This window comes from Cotesia glomerata, linkage group LG10 (genome assembly GCF_020080835.1).
Source record: "Cotesia glomerata isolate CgM1 linkage group LG10, MPM_Cglom_v2.3, whole genome shotgun sequence".
In the NCBI taxonomy this organism is placed as follows: domain Eukaryota; kingdom Metazoa; phylum Arthropoda; class Insecta; order Hymenoptera; family Braconidae; genus Cotesia; species Cotesia glomerata.
The window spans coordinates 668,593-686,318 of record NC_058167.1 but is presented as its reverse complement, the minus strand read 5'-3'; the positions used below and the strand labels follow the sequence as shown (position 1 = coordinate 686,318).

General features: G+C 40.9%; 2 protein-coding genes across 7 annotated transcripts in view; both read left to right on the top strand.

Annotated features, from left to right (window-relative positions):
* LOC123273313 (neurocalcin homolog) overlaps window positions 1-17,726 on the top strand; it is a 265,515-nt gene that overhangs the window by 79,719 nt on the left and 168,070 nt on the right. The window lies entirely within an intron of this gene.
* Window positions 1-17,726, top strand: part of LOC123273311 (neuronal calcium sensor 2) — a 192,478-nt gene that overhangs the window by 79,693 nt on the left and 95,059 nt on the right. For all 5 annotated transcript variants that reach the window (XM_044740714.1, XM_044740713.1, XM_044740716.1 and 2 more), the window contains exon 2: window positions 6,214-6,332. In XM_044740714.1, coding sequence (XP_044596649.1) covers window positions 6,222-6,332 — 111 coding nt within the window. In that variant the 5' untranslated portion in view covers window positions 6,214-6,221. The remainder of the gene's footprint in view (window positions 1-6,213; window positions 6,333-17,726) is intronic.

The following is a 17,726-nucleotide window of genomic DNA, read 5'->3' as shown; positions in this document are numbered from 1 at the left end:
ATTGAGATTTCGAGAAGGTCCAAGTAATCAGCAATTAGAACAATATGAACAGTGTAGTCTGGTATATCAAATAGTAATATATGTCAGAACAAAAATAATTAATCAATCCGGAGACTCTACACAAACTAAATAATAAAGAGAGAAATATAGTTAATGGAGAAAAAATAGTGACACAGTACCTCGGCGGTTGCCGGCACACGCACCGTCACGAAATGGCGGAAGGCCAACGACTCTCGATTTAATGACTTTATGTAAATTAATCAAAAGTAAATAACAGAAGGAAACGAAATTATACACTAGTCACAAAAATTAAGGGATATAAAAAAAATTCCAAATTTTTGGGTGATTTTCAACGTGCTGTTACTCCGAGGAAAATGGTCGTACAGAAAAAATAATTGTTTTCAGAAACAAACACACACATACACACATAGACACGCACACGCACGAAAACACACACAAACACGCGCGCACACACACAAGTGTGTGTAAGAAGCGTGAATGGGACCGAGAACTTCTACGACATATGCTTTGGGTAACGTTAATGCCTCGGTAAGACAGCAGTCGAAAAAAATCGAGAAAAGTTTAAAAACAAACGAGAAAATTTTCAAAAAAAATTGAAAATTTTTTTTTTTTTATTTTTCTAAATTTCTTGAACAGTTAATCTCTTTGATCAAAAAAATAAAGATTTTTGGAAAAAAAATTTTTTTTCATTGAAAAAATGGATAAAAATCGCAAAATTGCTTAAATGGTGATTTTTGCAAAAACAAAAAATTTAAAGCTTCGGGGCACTATGAAAAAAAAATCGCAGCACTTTGAATTTTTGAGGGATTTTAGATAACACTTCGAGGTTAAAAAATTACCGACGATATCCTTCGTTCATCCATTTTATCCAAAGTTATACCAAGTTATCCAAATATCTTTAATTATGCGAATTTTTGTCTTTTTTTCAGTTCGAGTTTTCAAAAGCCGTTTACAGTTTCTTATAGGAAATATCGTGTAGTTTTCAAAACCCTCCTTAGATTTCCTATATGATCATTATTTCCAGAATTATTGATTATCAAAGTCAAAAAAAACTTTTTTGCTTTGATTGACGATAACTCCACGGCAAATCATCGTACAGGCTTTTTGATTACGTCAAGTTAAAAGGTATTAAATATTCTAAAAGAGCTTTGTAAAGAAACAATGGAAAAAAATTTTTTGAAGCCCGTAGATCTTTTTTTAGACAAGAAAAAATTTGGAAAAATTTTTTTTCGGTAGTTTTCTTAAGATTTCTCCAGACCTAGACATGACAAAAATTTTCATGATCATGTCTGAAAACTAGACACTTGTAGCTACAATTTACTTTTTTTATTTTTTCTGTACGACCATTTTCCTTGGAGTTACAGCTCGTTGAAAATCACCGAAAAATTTGGAATTTTTTTTATATCCGTTTTGTGACTAGTGTAGTTACGTAAAACAATTTTGAAATTTAATACAAGTAGCGTACGTCGATGTTCTTCTCTGTGAGTTCAGCCTCCGAGGGTAATCCTGGCTCTCCAGATCCCATTACCAAACCAACGCTTCCAGCAATAATCAGCCACGATCTTGGCACTCCAGACGCTTGCACACAGCAGGTGGATTTGCTTTGGAGCTTCTTGCTTTTGGGTACTCCTGTGACTAACTGAATGACTCACTGCCCCGACTGACCGCCCGGACCTCAACTCTACTTACTCTTATCAACATTCAGAGTTCATACCGGCACCCTCTGAAACAAAGCTCTGACGGAGTTTGCCACCCTGGCAGCACACCCGAACACGAGTAGCGCCAAACTCAAAATCCCTGTTACAATATTACAAAACAAATAATAAGTAAAATTACAAATTACTGTATAGCAATGCGAAATTTTTATTAAACTTCTATCAGACTAGCTTAGAACAGCGAACTCTTTGAGCTTGGAGAGCTCGAAATAACATATAAATTATATTTTTGAGCTCGAAGAGCTCAAAAACGTCATAAGTGCAATTTTAAGTGCTTAGATATGGAATTAGCGGGAAGTTGCAGGGATGGCCTTTAGGGTCAACCGTTTTCCAGATTTTTTTTCTCGTTACGCTTTGATTTTATAGACAAAAAAAAATAAGTTTCTGAAAGTTTCAGTTCAAAATTTAAATTTTGAAAGGTCGCTCATAATTTTTTTTTTTTTCTTTAATTAATTATTATTTAGAGTCGGTTTTAACTGCTGTGGTCATATCGCCGACTTTAACTGTTAGGAGTGGTACTGGGGTTTTTTTGGTTTGTGAAAATCTTAACCTACGCGGCAAGGGTCAAATCTCAACCAAGCTGGTTTCTAAGACCAGCTTGGGATTCAAACCCACGCCTGGCCGGTGATTTATTGAAATATTGTTAAAATGTTGTAGTTGACAGTACTTAGAACTATCAGTATCATCTACTCTTAAACCGAGGCACGCCTCATGATACCTCTTGCTGCATTTAATGAATTGCCTAGTATCAGCTATCTCATCTTCTTCACATCCATGACAATACCAGTTCTTTTGCTCTCTAAAATTAGATTTCTTTATAGGTTTTGTTTTTCTCTTTTTCAGATCTGAAATTTTTTTTATATTATCATCAGTTTTGTCGTAAAGATCTTTCATAACTAGAGTCCCTCGATAATTAATAGCTTTTCGTCTTACTCTTTGAGTTTTTTCCATACATTTAAGAGGTAAAGGCATGAGCTCGTAGAATGAAATTTCTTTGAACTGAGGTTCTGATGCGATACTAACTTCCCCATTGTTTGAACTGGAATTACTGGGACCGCAGCAGTACTCCTAATAAGTTTAATTGAGAGCTGCTCAATGATTTTTTTTGATTTCGATACCAAGAAATCTTGGTCATTTGGTGATTTACTAGTTTTCTGGTTTGTTGGCTTGGGAGAGCTAAGAACTTGTCAATTTTCTTCATGAGCAGTATCAATTTCAAGGAGCCTTGAAAAGTTAGGTTATAAATTTTCTTTGTTGACAATGTCAAGTGCCAGAAGCGTTGAAGAATTAGAATATTGCAAATCGTCTTTATCTACACAATCAAATGTAAGACCTGCTGGTACTTTTGTCATAACAGCTGGACCAAACGCGATTTCTGGAATAGAATTGAGATGAAAGTTCAGAAAAAAATTTTTTTCTGGTTTTCATTTTTTTAATATTTTTGAAACGGTTCGACCCATTGACTTTAAAATCTATGCAGATCAAAGAATCAATGAACATCTTCAAACGTCGTGTCGATCATTTCGATCAATTAATTTCTTCTACAGATATCATGCGACAAAATTTTGTTCACACACACACTTCGATTTTCAAAGCAGGAAGATAAAAAATTTGGATGTTGATTAGTCTCTAATTCATATTAACGGATGCAATTACCATCAAGCTTGAACTATTCCGTTACGTAATCTAATTTTTTTTATCGGATTATAGTCAGATCTATCAGAATTAAAATCCCATTGATCAAGTTTTAATACATTCATCAAGTTTTAAACTTCCCACTAAGAAAATCAATAATTTTCAAGATATCGGTAAGTTACTGGTTTCAGCCCAGTTTTCAGAAATCAAGTTTTCATCAGATCTCCACGTTTTGAGGTTCTAAGAAGCAGTTCTGACTATTCCTACGAGAATGCCTCTTCGTATGTATATTAGTACGCGCGCGTGCGTGTAAGTAAGTGTGTGTGTGTGTGTGTGTGTGTGTGTGTGTGTGTGTGTGTGTGTGTGTGTGTGTGTGTGTGTGTGTGTGTGTGTGTGTGTGTGTGTGTGTGTGTGTGTGTGTGTGCGCGTGTGTGGTCCCATGGCTAAGCGGTATAATGCTTGTCATGCTTGCTTGGGACTGGTGAGGCGTGGGTTCGAATCCCGGTGTGAGCTGAAATTTAATTTTCAGTGAACATCGGTGCTCGTAACTCATGCCGGGCTGTACAGGTTTGGGTTTTTCGATGGTTTCCCCAAGCCCTGTGCTACCGGTGGGGCACAGGCAAATGCGTGCAGTTTCCCCAAAGTTCGGCCCATCGCCGCATTACTCTCCAGGCTGAAAAAGTATGTAATACCGCCAAACTTATTCTGCCAAACTTAATGTACCGATCAGCCTGGAGTCCCCTTCCGGTCTCGGCCGGACCCCCATCGAGACAGAAGTCTGAAAAGCGGAGTTAAAATAAAAAAATATATTCTAATACTCTTAATCTGTTAATTTTTTCTGAATTTTATTGGAACATCACATTTATTTTAATATTAATAAAATTATAAGACAGTAACAAGGCAGACCAGAAAATTTCATAGAATTTGTAATTGATTTTGTTTTTTTATAATTACTCAAACATTATATTACTCATCAATTTTGCACTTTCAATAATTAAAAAAAAAATTCTTTTCCGGTGGAACCAAAATTTCAGAAAAATCGGAAATGGTCGGGTTCAAACGTGGGCGATTTAGCATGGAATGCCCCACATATATATACACACATACAGACAGATACTATCATAAAAATAGTCGGAGAAGCTTTCTACGACTACAAAACGTTGAGATCTGATGAAAACTCGATTTTCGAAAAAGAAGGCGCATGCAATAACTTCCCAATTTTTTAATATTTTCAATTTTCTCAGCGGGAAGTTAGAAATTGAAAAATGTACATTTTTCACCTAATTATCGCTAAAAATGGGGTTGACCCCACTTGTAAATAATTACCAAAAATGTGAATATTTATTATCACAAAGATGATTTTCACTTAGATTAAAATTTTTGAATTTCTGTCGAGCAAAATTCGACGGAAATATCCAAAAATTACGAAAATAAGAAAATAGTATATTGAGCACCGAGCGAGAAAAGTAGGACATTCCAATCCGTGTGTAGAATTATCGCCTGAGCCGAAGGCGAGGGTGACAAACACGTGGATTGGAATATCCTACTTTTCTTGCTGGCGCTTATACTATTATTCATCCTATTGGTAACCAAAAGTTGAAACTTTGTGCTCTTGTTTTGGTGGAAAAGTCAGTGCACATGTCAAGCCCTTTATCTGTTTGTAGATGTTATTCCATGAGGTAAAGGTCCCACTTTCTTCCCACAAAACAGGACGGAAAAGGTTAAACTTTCGGTGCAGCTATGATGAAAAAAATTTTTTATTAAACTGTACTATTTAGGGTAGAATGCCCCATATACAGTTTCCTCTAAACAGGCAACTATTTGGTCAATGTGATAATCTGTAAAGCTGAATTGAACTAAATTGAACTTCTAACAAATATAATATTGTCATTTTGACTATTCACCGCTAGGAAATTACGGAAACGATTTATAGCTGAATTGGTAGTTCGGCGTATCGTTGTAAAATATCAGTATACGGCTTATAGTCAGAACAGCAATACGTATTTTCATTTTAACAATATTTTGCTCTTCTATATTGCACTCCTCACAGCGCGAAGCGCGTGAGGTTGTCCTTTATACTCGACTCGTCAAGGTCAAGCAATTTTGTGATCTTCGAATGCCTCTATCACAACCATATTACACTTATACAATAATATAAGTAAATATACACCGAGAAAACACTTGAATTAAACCATCTTTTACTTTCTAAAATCATTTCATGTTGCTATATTGAAAAAAAAAAACGTTTTGAAAAAAATTTTACGTGGACGTCCGGATGTCACCCCATTTTGGATGTACCAACGATTACTCCCGAACAAATTGATATTTCAAGACCGAACCTTTTCTATTAGTTTAAGAATGCGATGAACTGGGTCCGTATTTCATATCAGCAGTCTAGGTTACGTATTTTTTTTTTTTTTTAATTGAATTTTCATTAAAATTTACTACGGTACAACCGAACAAAGACAAACGAACGTTTCTTATTTGTCACGTGAAAACTATGGCGCCACTTGATCAATCTAGATTTTTTTAGATTGCGTGCGCATATGACAAGAAAAAAGGGCGCCGATATTAAAAAAAAAATAAAAAATACTCTGTAAGAAATTACTTAATCATAATTTTTGTTTTTTTTAAATCAATGACACAATTAATTTCTTTCTTAAAAAATGAATGAGCGTTATGAGGCGTGCACTTTTGGATTTTCCAAACTTTTTCTTTTCTATAATTTATCTTTTATATTAATATGTATAAATACTTTTCCGTACATCCATAATAATGCACAGGCAAAAATAAATTTTAATTTATCGTAAGTTTTTGCTCATACATTTTCTTTTAATTACAGTATTTAAAATGGGCTGTTTCGGAAGTAAAGATAAGCTTAGTAAAGAAGACATGGACTTCCTCAAATCGCATACGCGTTATGATGAAGCTACAATCAAGGAATGGTACAAAGGATTCAAAGTAAGTAGTTTTTGAAAATACTAAATATTTCTGGTTCTATATTTATCTTATATTCGCGTGCCCAAAACGTAAAAGGGCGCGTAATCATTTTTTTTTTATCGCGAATCAATTGATAGATATATTCTACGCATAAAAGTCAAACATTGAGTTCTCAAAGCTTTAAGGGGCTATGTCTTCAATTATGCACACTTTTAAGCTAAAGCTTTAGGAACTTGAAAATTTTATGACCTAAAGCTAAAAAAGCCTATAGATTTTTCTTCTGAGCAATTTATTGAAATGCTTATCTGAAGCCTAAAAATTAAACAAACAATGTTGCAGTCAATGGGGCGTATTCTTACTACATGCTCTTTTAAAAATTAGAATGAAAAATATTAAAAAAAAAAAAAAAAAAACAAAACTATAAACATAAAAAATCCAAAAATAAATATTTAAAAATTTTTAACTTCCCGCTAAGAAAATCGAAGATTTTCAAAAATCGGAAAGTCATTGTTTTCACCCTGTTTTACAAAAATCGAGTTTTCATCAGATCTCGACGTATTAAGGTCATAGCAAGCTTCCCTGAATGTTTTCGCGATGATGTCCATACGTCTATATATATGTGTGTATGTGTGTGTGTGTGTTTTTTTTTTTTTTTTTTTTTCCTTAGGGGGGGGGGGAATCCTTTTTACGGATTCTAGGCATAGTTGTTTGGCCTGGATATGTGGCGACTCGACGCAGCGTCATACTGAAACTCGACACTAACGCCCCTACCCACTAAACCCTAAACCCCTTTTCCTTCTTTCCTCTAATCCCTCATGGAAACCGCCGTCAGGCATTACTTCGTGAAGGGAGGATCTAGCTACTGCTCTTCCTTCTGGTGGCTAAGGTGTTAACTACCTTCCTTCTATCTTCTGCTACTTGCTCTTTTTCTTTCGGTGGAACGCAAGTCTTTAAGGACTTCTGTTGCAAACGTGTTGGTAGCGTTCCAGGTAGCTTCTGATAACAACATTGCTTCCACTAGTGAATCTGGTTGCATTCTCTGGTTCAGGATCCTCTCCAGTTCTTCACGCTGTGGATCGAAACGAGGACATACAAAGAAGACGTGCTCCGCGTTTTCAGCAGCTCCTGGGCAGGACGGGCACTCCGAAGAGTCATCGTGCTTAAAGCGGTGTAGATACTCTCGAAAACACCCATGTCCCGACAACATCTGCGTAAGATAGTAATTGACCTCACCGTGATTCTGGTTAAGCCAAATGTCGATCCGAGGTATGAGACGGTGCGTCCACCTACCCTTCTCTGCAGCATCCCATTGTAGTTGCAATCGGCCTATGCTTTTCTGCCGTTCTTCAATTCTAAGTTCTTCAGGGCTCAGTGCAGTTGACCTTTTTCGTTGGTAAAGGGCCCGTCTTTCTTCTGCTAGAACTCAAAGAGGTAGGGTTCCAGCAATGACGCACACTGCTTCTTCTGATATAGTGCGGAAGGCACTAGCTACTCGTAGGGCACTCAGTCGGTATATTGGTCCAGCTTTTCTCCATGATTCTTGGGTTTCCAGTGCATCAGCCCAAATGGATATTCCGTAAGTGAGCACTGATGTGACTACTGATGACAATAGTAGCCTCCTGCTTTGCATTGGGCCTCCGATGTTAGGCATCAGCCGTGCGAGACTAGCCTTCACTACTGACGCTTTGGCACTGACATGTTCCACCTGCTGCTCTAAGTTGAGTGCGTGTGTGTGTGTGTGTTTTTTTTTTTTTTCCCTTAGGGGGGGGGGAATCCTTTTTACGGATTCTAGGCATAGTTGTTTGGCCTGGATATGTGGCGACTCGACGCAGTGTCATACTAAAACTCGACGCTAGCGCCCCTACCCACTAAACCCTAAACCCCTTTTCCTCTTTCCCCTAATCCCTCATGGAAACCGCCGCTAGGCATTACTTCGTGAGGGGAGGATCTAGCTACTGCTCTTGCTTCTGATAGCTAAGGTGTTATTTTACCTTTCTTCGAGTTGTTGTCATTTGTTCTTCTTCTTTCGATGGAACGCAAGTCTATAAGGACTTCTGTTGAAAATGTGCTGATGGCGTTCCAGGAGGCTCTTGATGACAACATTGCTTCTACTATTGTCTCTGGTTGGATTTTCTTCTTTAGGATCATCTCCAGCTCATCTCGCTGTGGGTAAAATCGTGGGCACTTAAAGAAAATGTGCTCCGCGTCTTCATTGATTCCTGGGCAGGACGGGCACTCCGGTGAATCATCATGCTTGAAGCGGTGAAGATACGTCCGAAAACATCCATGTCCTGACAACAACTACGTCAGATAGTAATTGACCTCGCCATGACTTCGGTTTAGCCAAATGTCGATCTTCGGTATGAGACGGTGTGTCCATCTTCCTGTTGTCGCGGCGTCCCACTGCGATTGCCATCGTGCGATGCTGTTCTGCCGTTCTTCAGCTCTGAGTTCCTCGGCACTTTGTGTGGTTGTCCTCTTTCGTTGGTAAAGGTTCCGTCTTTCCTCAGCTAAGACTCTGAGCTGCAAAGTTCCGGAAATGACACACACTGCTTCCTTTGACATTGTTCGAAAGGCGCTTGCAACTCGTAGGGCACTCATACGATATATTGGTCCAGCTTCTCTCCATGAATCTTGCACCTCTAGTGCGTCAGCTCAAATGGATATTCCGTAGGTGAGCACCGATGTGACTACTGATGACAATAGTAGCCTCCTGCTCTGCTTTGGGCCTCCGACGTTCGGCATCAATCGTGCGAGACTAGCTCTCACTACTGACGCTTTCGTACAGACGTGTTCCACTTGCTGCTTGAAGTTGAGTCGGGCATCAAGCATCACTCCCAGATATCGTATATGAGGTTGTGATGTGATTTCTCGGTCACCGACTTTTAGCTTAATTGTTTCAACTTCTTTTCGGCTGGTAATAAGCACTGCTTCGGTCTACTGCTTGGCCAGTTGTAGGTTCACTCTATCCATCCACTGGTTGATCTTCTCAAAAGTGATGTCAAACAGATGTTGAATCTCGTCGAGGTGTTTGGCGACGATCACTGCGGCAACATCATCCGCATACGCTACCAGTTTGACACATCTTGGAAGCTTCAGTCTCAGGAGCCCGTCATACATGATATTCCACAGAAGTGGACCAAGAACAGAGCCCTGTGGCACACCACCGATTATATCATACTCTTTCGGACCATTCTTTGTATCGTATTTCAGCACTCTATCTGTAAAATAGCTAATCACTAGTCTGCGAAGATATGTTGGCACGTTCTTCTCGTCGAGAGCTTGCATGATGCAGTCCCAATTAGCGGAATTGAAAGCATTTTTGATGTCCAAAGCAGCCACCAGGCAGTACTTCTTCGTTCCACCCTTCCATCTAGTTCCTGCGATTGCCTCTTTGGCCGTATTAACAACCAGGTTGATCGCGTCCAGGGTTGATCGTCCTTTCCGAAATCCATACTGGTTGTCTGCCAAGAGTGGGTCGACTACTGCATCTATTCGCTGATGGATGATACGCTCAAATATCTTACCCGCTGTATCTAGCATGCAGAGTGGTCGGTAAGATGACGGTTCTTTTGGCGGTTTCTTTCCTTTAGGTAAAAGTACTAACCGTTGCTGTTTCCACTTACGAGAAAAAGTCCCCTCCTTGAGGCATGCGTTGTAAGCGTCTAGAAATAATGTTGGTGCTGCCTTTATGATGGTTTTCAAGGCTATATTAGGGATTCCGTCCAATCCCGGCGCTTTATTATTTCCTACCCGATTACAGGCCTCCAACAATTCTTCTTCAGTGACAGGTGGAATGTCGTCCAGTTCATCTTGCGTTGACTGATAATTGAGACTGTGTTGCTGTGGAAACAGCGCAGTGACGATTTTCTGAAGGAGTTGGGGACACGTAGGTGACGGCATTTGTTGTTTCTTCAGGTGCGTCATGACCACATTATGCGGCCGATCACACACGTCTTTGTCGACCTCGTATATGAGCTCTTTCCAGCATCTTCCTTTGCTCTCTTGTATGGCCTTATTAAGTTCACGACGAGCTTTTTTGTACTCTGCGATCAGCACTGCAGAGTTAGGTCGTTGATAGCCACGCTGTGATATTCTTCTCTTTCGATGACACTCTTTACGGAGGTTGTTGATATGATCATTCCACCAGTGAACCGCAGGTCTTGAATTCATAACATGTTTGCGAGGCATACTGGCATCACAAGCTTGTGTTACTCGCATCATCAGGGCCTTAGTATGTTCTTCTGCACATCCAGTCTCTATCGGATCACTATCGAGGGCTGTTAGCAATACTTCTGGGTCAAGAGATTCCACCTTCCAACCGACGATTTTAAATTGCTTGATAGGCCCCCGGAGGTTCTGGTCGTTTGACGTTTCCCAGAGTATCGCATGATGGTCACTGGCAGTGTAGATGTCCAGTACCTTCTAGTTAGTGTTACCTTTAGTAAGGCTGGTACTGACAAAAGTGACGTCTACAATCGAGCTTGCGTCACCTTTGGTGTAGGTCGGCGTGTCACCACTGTTGAGCAAGACTACATCTAGTGTAGAAAGAGCTTCTAGCAGCTCTCTTCCTCGTGCATTAGTCTGCTTACTGCCCCAGTCCACTGCCCAGGCGTTAAAGTCCCTGGCTATCGCCACTGGATGATGTTGCTTCGCGTCCTCGGTCAGTCGATCCAAGAAGTCAGTAAACTCAGAAATTGAGAGGCTAGGTGCCGCGTAGCAGCTGTAAAAACGGATGCCATCTACTGATGCTGCTACAAAGCCAGCGCTGCCATTGGTAGCTACACTCTAGAAAGGGAGCTTACCACAAGCCCAGATCATAGCTTTCGTGGTGATATCCGTCTCCCAAGGTTGTCCAGCTAAATGTTTATATGGCTCCGATAAAAGCACAACGTCGAGCTTTAATTCCTGTACTGTCTGCATAAGCAGGTCATGCGCAGCTTCGCAGTGATTGATGTTAAGCTGCAGTATCCTCATGTTCGTTTATTTGTCAGCTTCTGGAGTGCTTCTTGGAAGATTGGGCATCGGCCAGAACCAGACCGGTGAGCAGTGTCCTGAGAGCCAGGTTTTTCCGCACATAACGCACATTTCACTTTATTTGGGCATTGAGCAGCTTGATGACCTGTTTGCCTACATTTGATACAAAGCCCAGATCGGTCGACTTCGCTTTTACATTGGGCAGTAGTGTGCCCAAAGTGCCAGCACTTATAGCATCCAAGTGGTGTCTTAACTGCTCTGACACGGCAATTTACCCAGCCAACCCTTATTTTGCCTGTCTTTCCGAGTATCTTCTGCACTATTGCTGCTGGCAATCGTACCGAAGCAGTTTGAGTACCTCTGTAGGCCGGACGAATTTTAATGACATCTTCAGGTATTTCATAGTCATTTCCAGCTGCCTCTTGTAAGGCCTTCCGGACATCGTCTTTAGTTGTTTCGTCGTCAATGTCCCGAATTCCAAGCTGTTCCTCTGGGCCTTTACAGATGACTTGCGCTTCTTCTTTAAGGATGCTCTTGGTGGTCTTCAGCAAAGCTTGTCCTTTGTCTGCGGTCTTTCTGGAAAGCGTAATGAGCATATTCCCATCATTCGTCTTTTGAACCTTGTCAACGACGTCACGGGTCTGATCTGGTGGGACATCTTTTTTAATCCGACGCAGTATCTCGGCATATTTTGCCTTCTCAACGGGTCGAATAATTAAGGCATCTGGTTTGGTGAATTTCCGCGGTTTTTCCCGCTTAGGCTCCGGCCGAGATTTGTTCACCGGTTGTTTTGGTAACCGCTCTCTCGCTTGCTCCTTCTTCTCCTTCTTGGATTGGACCTTCTGCCATTCAGTCACCTCTTTTTTTTCCGGCGTTCTGCACTACTGTGTTTTTCGGAGGGCTTGGTTTCAGATCCTTTTTCTTCACAACTTGGCAGATCGTTGGGTCGGGAGAAGATCGATCTTTTCTCTTAGTTGACTTGCTGCTAGTTCTGCTTCTGTCTTCCGCGACTGATTTATCGTCACCTTCGGCTCCAGTGTCCATTGCTTCTTCATTCACGACAGTTGCTTGAATGCTTCTCTCCGGTGTAGTGCGAGAAGTGCGTCGTACTGTTAAACGCCATTCTTCATCAAGTTTCTTGAATCTCTGGAGGGCATTGGCTACGCTGGTCGTCTTGGTCTTAATCTCCTTGTGGATATTGACCTTAGATTGGATGAATTCATTGAGCTCACTGGTCAGCTTTTCAAGGCGTTCCAACGCTTGCGACCGCTTCATTTCAGCGCTTGCTTCGATCGCTGCTTGTTGGGCATGAGGCCCGTTTTCACTATTGTTGTTTTCCTGAATTTTACTCATACTTTTAAATTCACCAGCGCATCGTACGGAGTGGAGCGGGTTGTCATAACTAGGAACGGGTGTACCCTCGGAGATAGTACTCCTACCCCAGTTCCCTGAGGCCTAGCCGACACTTAGACAGTCCCGGAATACACGGACGGACTAGACTCGCTCGAAGCGGTAAAGATTTCGATCTCTAACACTTACTGCGTACTTCCTGATCAAGGCCCGAAGTGGCTGGCTCCTGATCCACTGCTGCAACTTTCACCTCGGCAGAGCAAGCTCACATCAGCCGTGGCCTGCATCGTCGGAAACTACGATACAGGTTCCGGACACTCCCAGTGAGTTACAGCAGGAACCAATCGTCTTGCTAGGTCAGTTAGTGTGACCAACCCATTAAAGGAAAGTTTCGTCCACGGAAGCTTATTTTGTTTGGTTATTTTGCTTGGCTCCTACCCTCTGTACCTCATCAACTAAGAGACCTAGTGTCATCCAAGGACAGCGAGCGTTCTCCCATTCGCTCGGAAAGACGCGCCCAGTAGCATTTTCTCCTCTGCCGCAGGTGTGTGTGTGTTTTTTTTTTTTTTTTTTTTTTTTTTTTTTTTAGGGGGGGGAATCCTTTTTACGGATTCTAGGCATAGCTGTTTGGCCTAGATATGTGGCTACTTGACGCAGCGTCACACTAAAACTCGACGCTAACGCCCCTACCCACTAAACCCTAAACCCCTTTCTTCTATCCTCTGATCCTCCATGGTACCGCCGTAAGGCATTTCTTCGCGGGGGGAGGAATTAGCTGCCGCTCTTCCTTCTGGGGGCTAAGATGTTATTTCTTCCTTCTAGATTCTGTCTTTTGCTCTTTTCCTCTCAGTGGATCGCAACTCGGTAAGCACTTTTGTAGCAAACGTGCTTGTGGCGTTCCAGGCAGCTTCTGACGACAACATTGCTTCTACTATTGACTCTGGTTGGGTTCTCTTTCTCAGAATCTTCCCTAACTCATCGCGCTGTTGGTTGAAACGTGGACACACAAAGAAAACATGCTCCGCATCTTCATTGACCCCTGGACAGGACGGGCACTCTGGGGTATCATCGTGCTTAAAGCGGTGAAGATACTTCCGGTAACATCCGTGTCCTGATAACATCTGCGTTAAATAATAGTTGATCTCACCGTGACTCCGGCTGAACCACACATCAATCCGAGGTATGAGACGGTACGTCCACCGACCTTTCTCTGAAGCATTCCAGTCTTGTTGCCATCTTGCGATGCTGTGTTGCCGTTCTTCCCTTCTAAGTTCTTCAGGGCTCAGTGTGGTTGACCTTTTTCGTTGATATAGGTTCCGTCTTTCCTCAGCTAGGACTCTGAGAGGCAGACTACTGGAAATAACACACACTGCTTCCATTGATATTGTGCGGAAGGCGCTAGCTACTCGTAGGGCACTCAGTCGATATACTGGTCCAGTCTTTCTCTATGATTCTTGCGTCTTTAATGCGTCGGCCCAAATGAATATTCCGTAAGTGAGCACCGATGTGACTACTGATGACAATAATAGCCTCCTGCTCTGTTTTGGGCCTCCGACGTTCGGCATCAGTCGTGCGAGACTAGCCCTCACTACTGACGCTTTGGCACTGATATGTTCCACTTGCTGCTTGAAGTTGAGTCGGGCATCAAGCATCACTCCCAAATATCGGATATAAGATTGTGATGTGATTTCTTGTTCGCCGACTTTCAGCTTAATGGTCTCTACCACTTTTCTGCTGGTAATAAGTACTGCCTCAGTCTTGTGTTGCGCCAGTTGCAGGTTCACTGCGTCCATCCACCGGTTAACGTGCTCAAAAGTGAGATCGAACATATGATTTATCTCGTCAAGGTGTTTGGCAACAATCACTACAGCTACGTCATCTGCATATGCTACAAGTTTGACGTTTCTTGGCAGAGTTAGTCTTAATAGACCGTCATACATATTGTTCCACAGGAGCGGGCCTAGAACTGAACCTTGTGGTACCCCTCCAGTAATATCATACTCCCTCGGACCATTCTTCGTGTCATACTTCAGGACCCTGTTTTCAAAGTAGCTTGCTAGGATCTTAAGCAGGTATTCTGGTACATTCTTCTCTTGGAGGGCCTGCATGATGCATTTCCAATTGGCGGAGTTGAAGGCGTTTCTGATGTCTAGTGTCGCCACCAGGCAATACTTCTTCGTTCCACCTTTCCATCTGGTTCCTGCGATTGCTTCCTTGGCCGTATCAACAACCTGTTTGATTGCGTCCAGGGTTGATCGTCCTTTCCAGAATCCATACTGATTGTCTGCCAGGAGTGGGTCGACTACTGCTTCAATTCTCTGGTGAATTATGCGCTCAAATATCTTACCCGCCGTATCTAGCATGCAAAGTGGTCTGTAAGATGACGGTTCTTCTGGTGGTTTCTTCCCTTTAGGTAACAGTACCAATCGTTGCTGTTTCCACTTACGAGGAAAAGTTCCCTCCTTGAAGCATGCATTATAAGCGTCGAGCAATAATGTTGGAGCTGCCTTTATGATGGTTTTCAAGGCTATATTAGGGATTCCGTCCAATCCCGGCGCTTTATTATTCCCTACACGGTTACAGGCCTCCAGCAGTTCTTCTTCAGTGACAGGTGGAATGTCGTCCAGTTCGCCTGGCGCCAACTGGTAATCGAAGTTGCGTTGCTGTGGGAACAGTGCAGTGACGATTTTCTGAAGAAGTTGAGGACACGTAGGTGATGGCATTTGTTGTTTTTTCAGGTGGGTCATAACCACCTTATAAGGCCTACCCCACACGTCTTTATCCACCTCGTATATAAGCTCTTTCCAGCATCTTCTTTTGCTCTCTTTGATGGCTTTATTCAGTTCATGACGCGCCTTTTTGTACTCTGCGATCAGCTCCACTGAGTTGAGCCGTTGATAGCCGCGCTGGGAGATTCTTCTCTTTCTATGACACTCTTTACGGAGGACGCTGATGTGGTCGTTCCACCAATGCACCGAAGGTCTCGAATTTATGCCACGTTTACGAGGCATACTGGCATCACAAGCATGTGTTACTCTCCTCATCAGGTCCTTAGTATGTTGTTCTGTACATCCAGTGTTGATCGGATCACCATCGAGGGCTATTAGCAATGATTCTGGGTCAAAAGATTTCACCTTCCAACCAAAGATGTGTAACGGGTGGTTTATTTCCCGTACTTAAGGCCCCTGACAAAAATTAAACAAAACAACTAATTAACAACAAATGACTCTAATGCTGATTCAGGGCGCCACCAGGGTTATTTTCTCGGTTCCTGGAACCGGATGCCAGAGCTGAGCTTATTAATCTACAAGGAAAGAGAGAGAGTGGAGGAAGGTGATCTGTAAATAATTAAATCTTTATTTAACAACGGATCCAAAATTTATTTAACAACAAAATAAAACTAATTCACAACTCGTGCCCTTGCACGTACTCACTTACAACTACTTCACTTACAACTACTGGAGGATTTCGGGCTAAAACCGGCTACTCCGACTTAACGCTAGTCTTCCACTCGGCAAACCATCAACAAGTAGAAAACGTCGCACTAAGATTTGATTACCCTACTCGGCAAACCATCAACAAGTAGGGGTCGTCCAAGAAAATTCTTAATCCCACAGTACCCTCATATGGAGCGACTATACTGCAGTTTCTATCTTACTACCGTTGTACCCCACTTGGCGACTATACAACGGCTTCTAGGACTGTACGAATTGCTCTATTCGGCAAACCATCAACAAGCAGAGAACCCGTACAATCGCACACTCTTAACCCGCACAATCTCCACACACATGTCCCACGCGTCTCACACACACTGACTCTACTTTACTTTTAACTAATTAAAATTTTACAAAATTAACTCCAAAAATTTTCAACGTTAATTTTCACTAAAATTGTTCAGTCATTAGCTTACAATAAAACCATAAATTATTCTCACGAATTAACAAAATTTACTTCTTAAAATCCCGGCTTAAAACCGACGCTTCTTTTATTCCAAATTTAACACGAGCTTAACTCTGCGCATTAACTTAAATTCTTTCGAAGAACATTCTTTATAAAATTAACTAAATTTTTACTCGGACGTAATCCACACAATAAATAGTTTCATAACAATTTCTACCGGAACAATGATATTAAATTATTGACAATTTTCCAGTACATGACTTCAATATATAAGACAACCCAAGTAGAAATTGGCAATTAAATTAGATAATTAATTAGTAATTTCTCAATATACAAATTATTTGCCGAAAGTTTATCTACGGGTACATCAGTCTTATCTGCTCCGAAATTTAGTAAATTAATTCTCAATAATTAATAACACGTGGAATAATTATTTTCTAGTAATTTGAGAATGACGATTGGATAATTAATAATTCGCCTCGGTGTAAAATAATTACAGAAAATTATCCACGACGTTCAATTACTAAATGCGTCGCAGTTTTCTCAATGATTCAATTTCCGGTAATTAAAATTGTTTCCAATAAATAATTAAGTAATTTTCAATAAATGATAAAAATATAAACCAATAAAAAAATGATTAATGTAAAAATAATTAATTACGTGGTAATTCAATTGCTATAAATTATAAAATAGTCCACGTATTGATTTTATAAATTTACTGCGTCATCAAATTCTCAAGGAATTTGCGCGCTCAAAAAAATGGACGACGTTGTTCGTTATTGGCTTGACCTCGGGTACTAATGCTTGACTGGTCGTGAGCTGCCGACTCGAATATTTCTCGATGTTCAGAAATTAATTAAATTTGATTAATCAAAAGATGAATTTAATTTAGCCAATCTTAAGATGTTAATAATTATTAACCAGCTGAATTAACAATTTAGATACTCACGACCTAAACCCAGGAGGTCTAGAACATTCCTCGGGTGTAAAATCCCCAGGAGGAATTGTTCACAAGCTAACAAATTAAATTGATTAAAATAATTAATTATTATTAAACAAAATTATTAAACAATTGAATTATCCAAACTTGAATAAATAAAATGAGAAGTAGTGTATTTGATGAGCCGGGTATATGGCCCCAAGGCTCATCATTACCAAAGTCCAATACCTGGTGTAAATTTGGTTGAA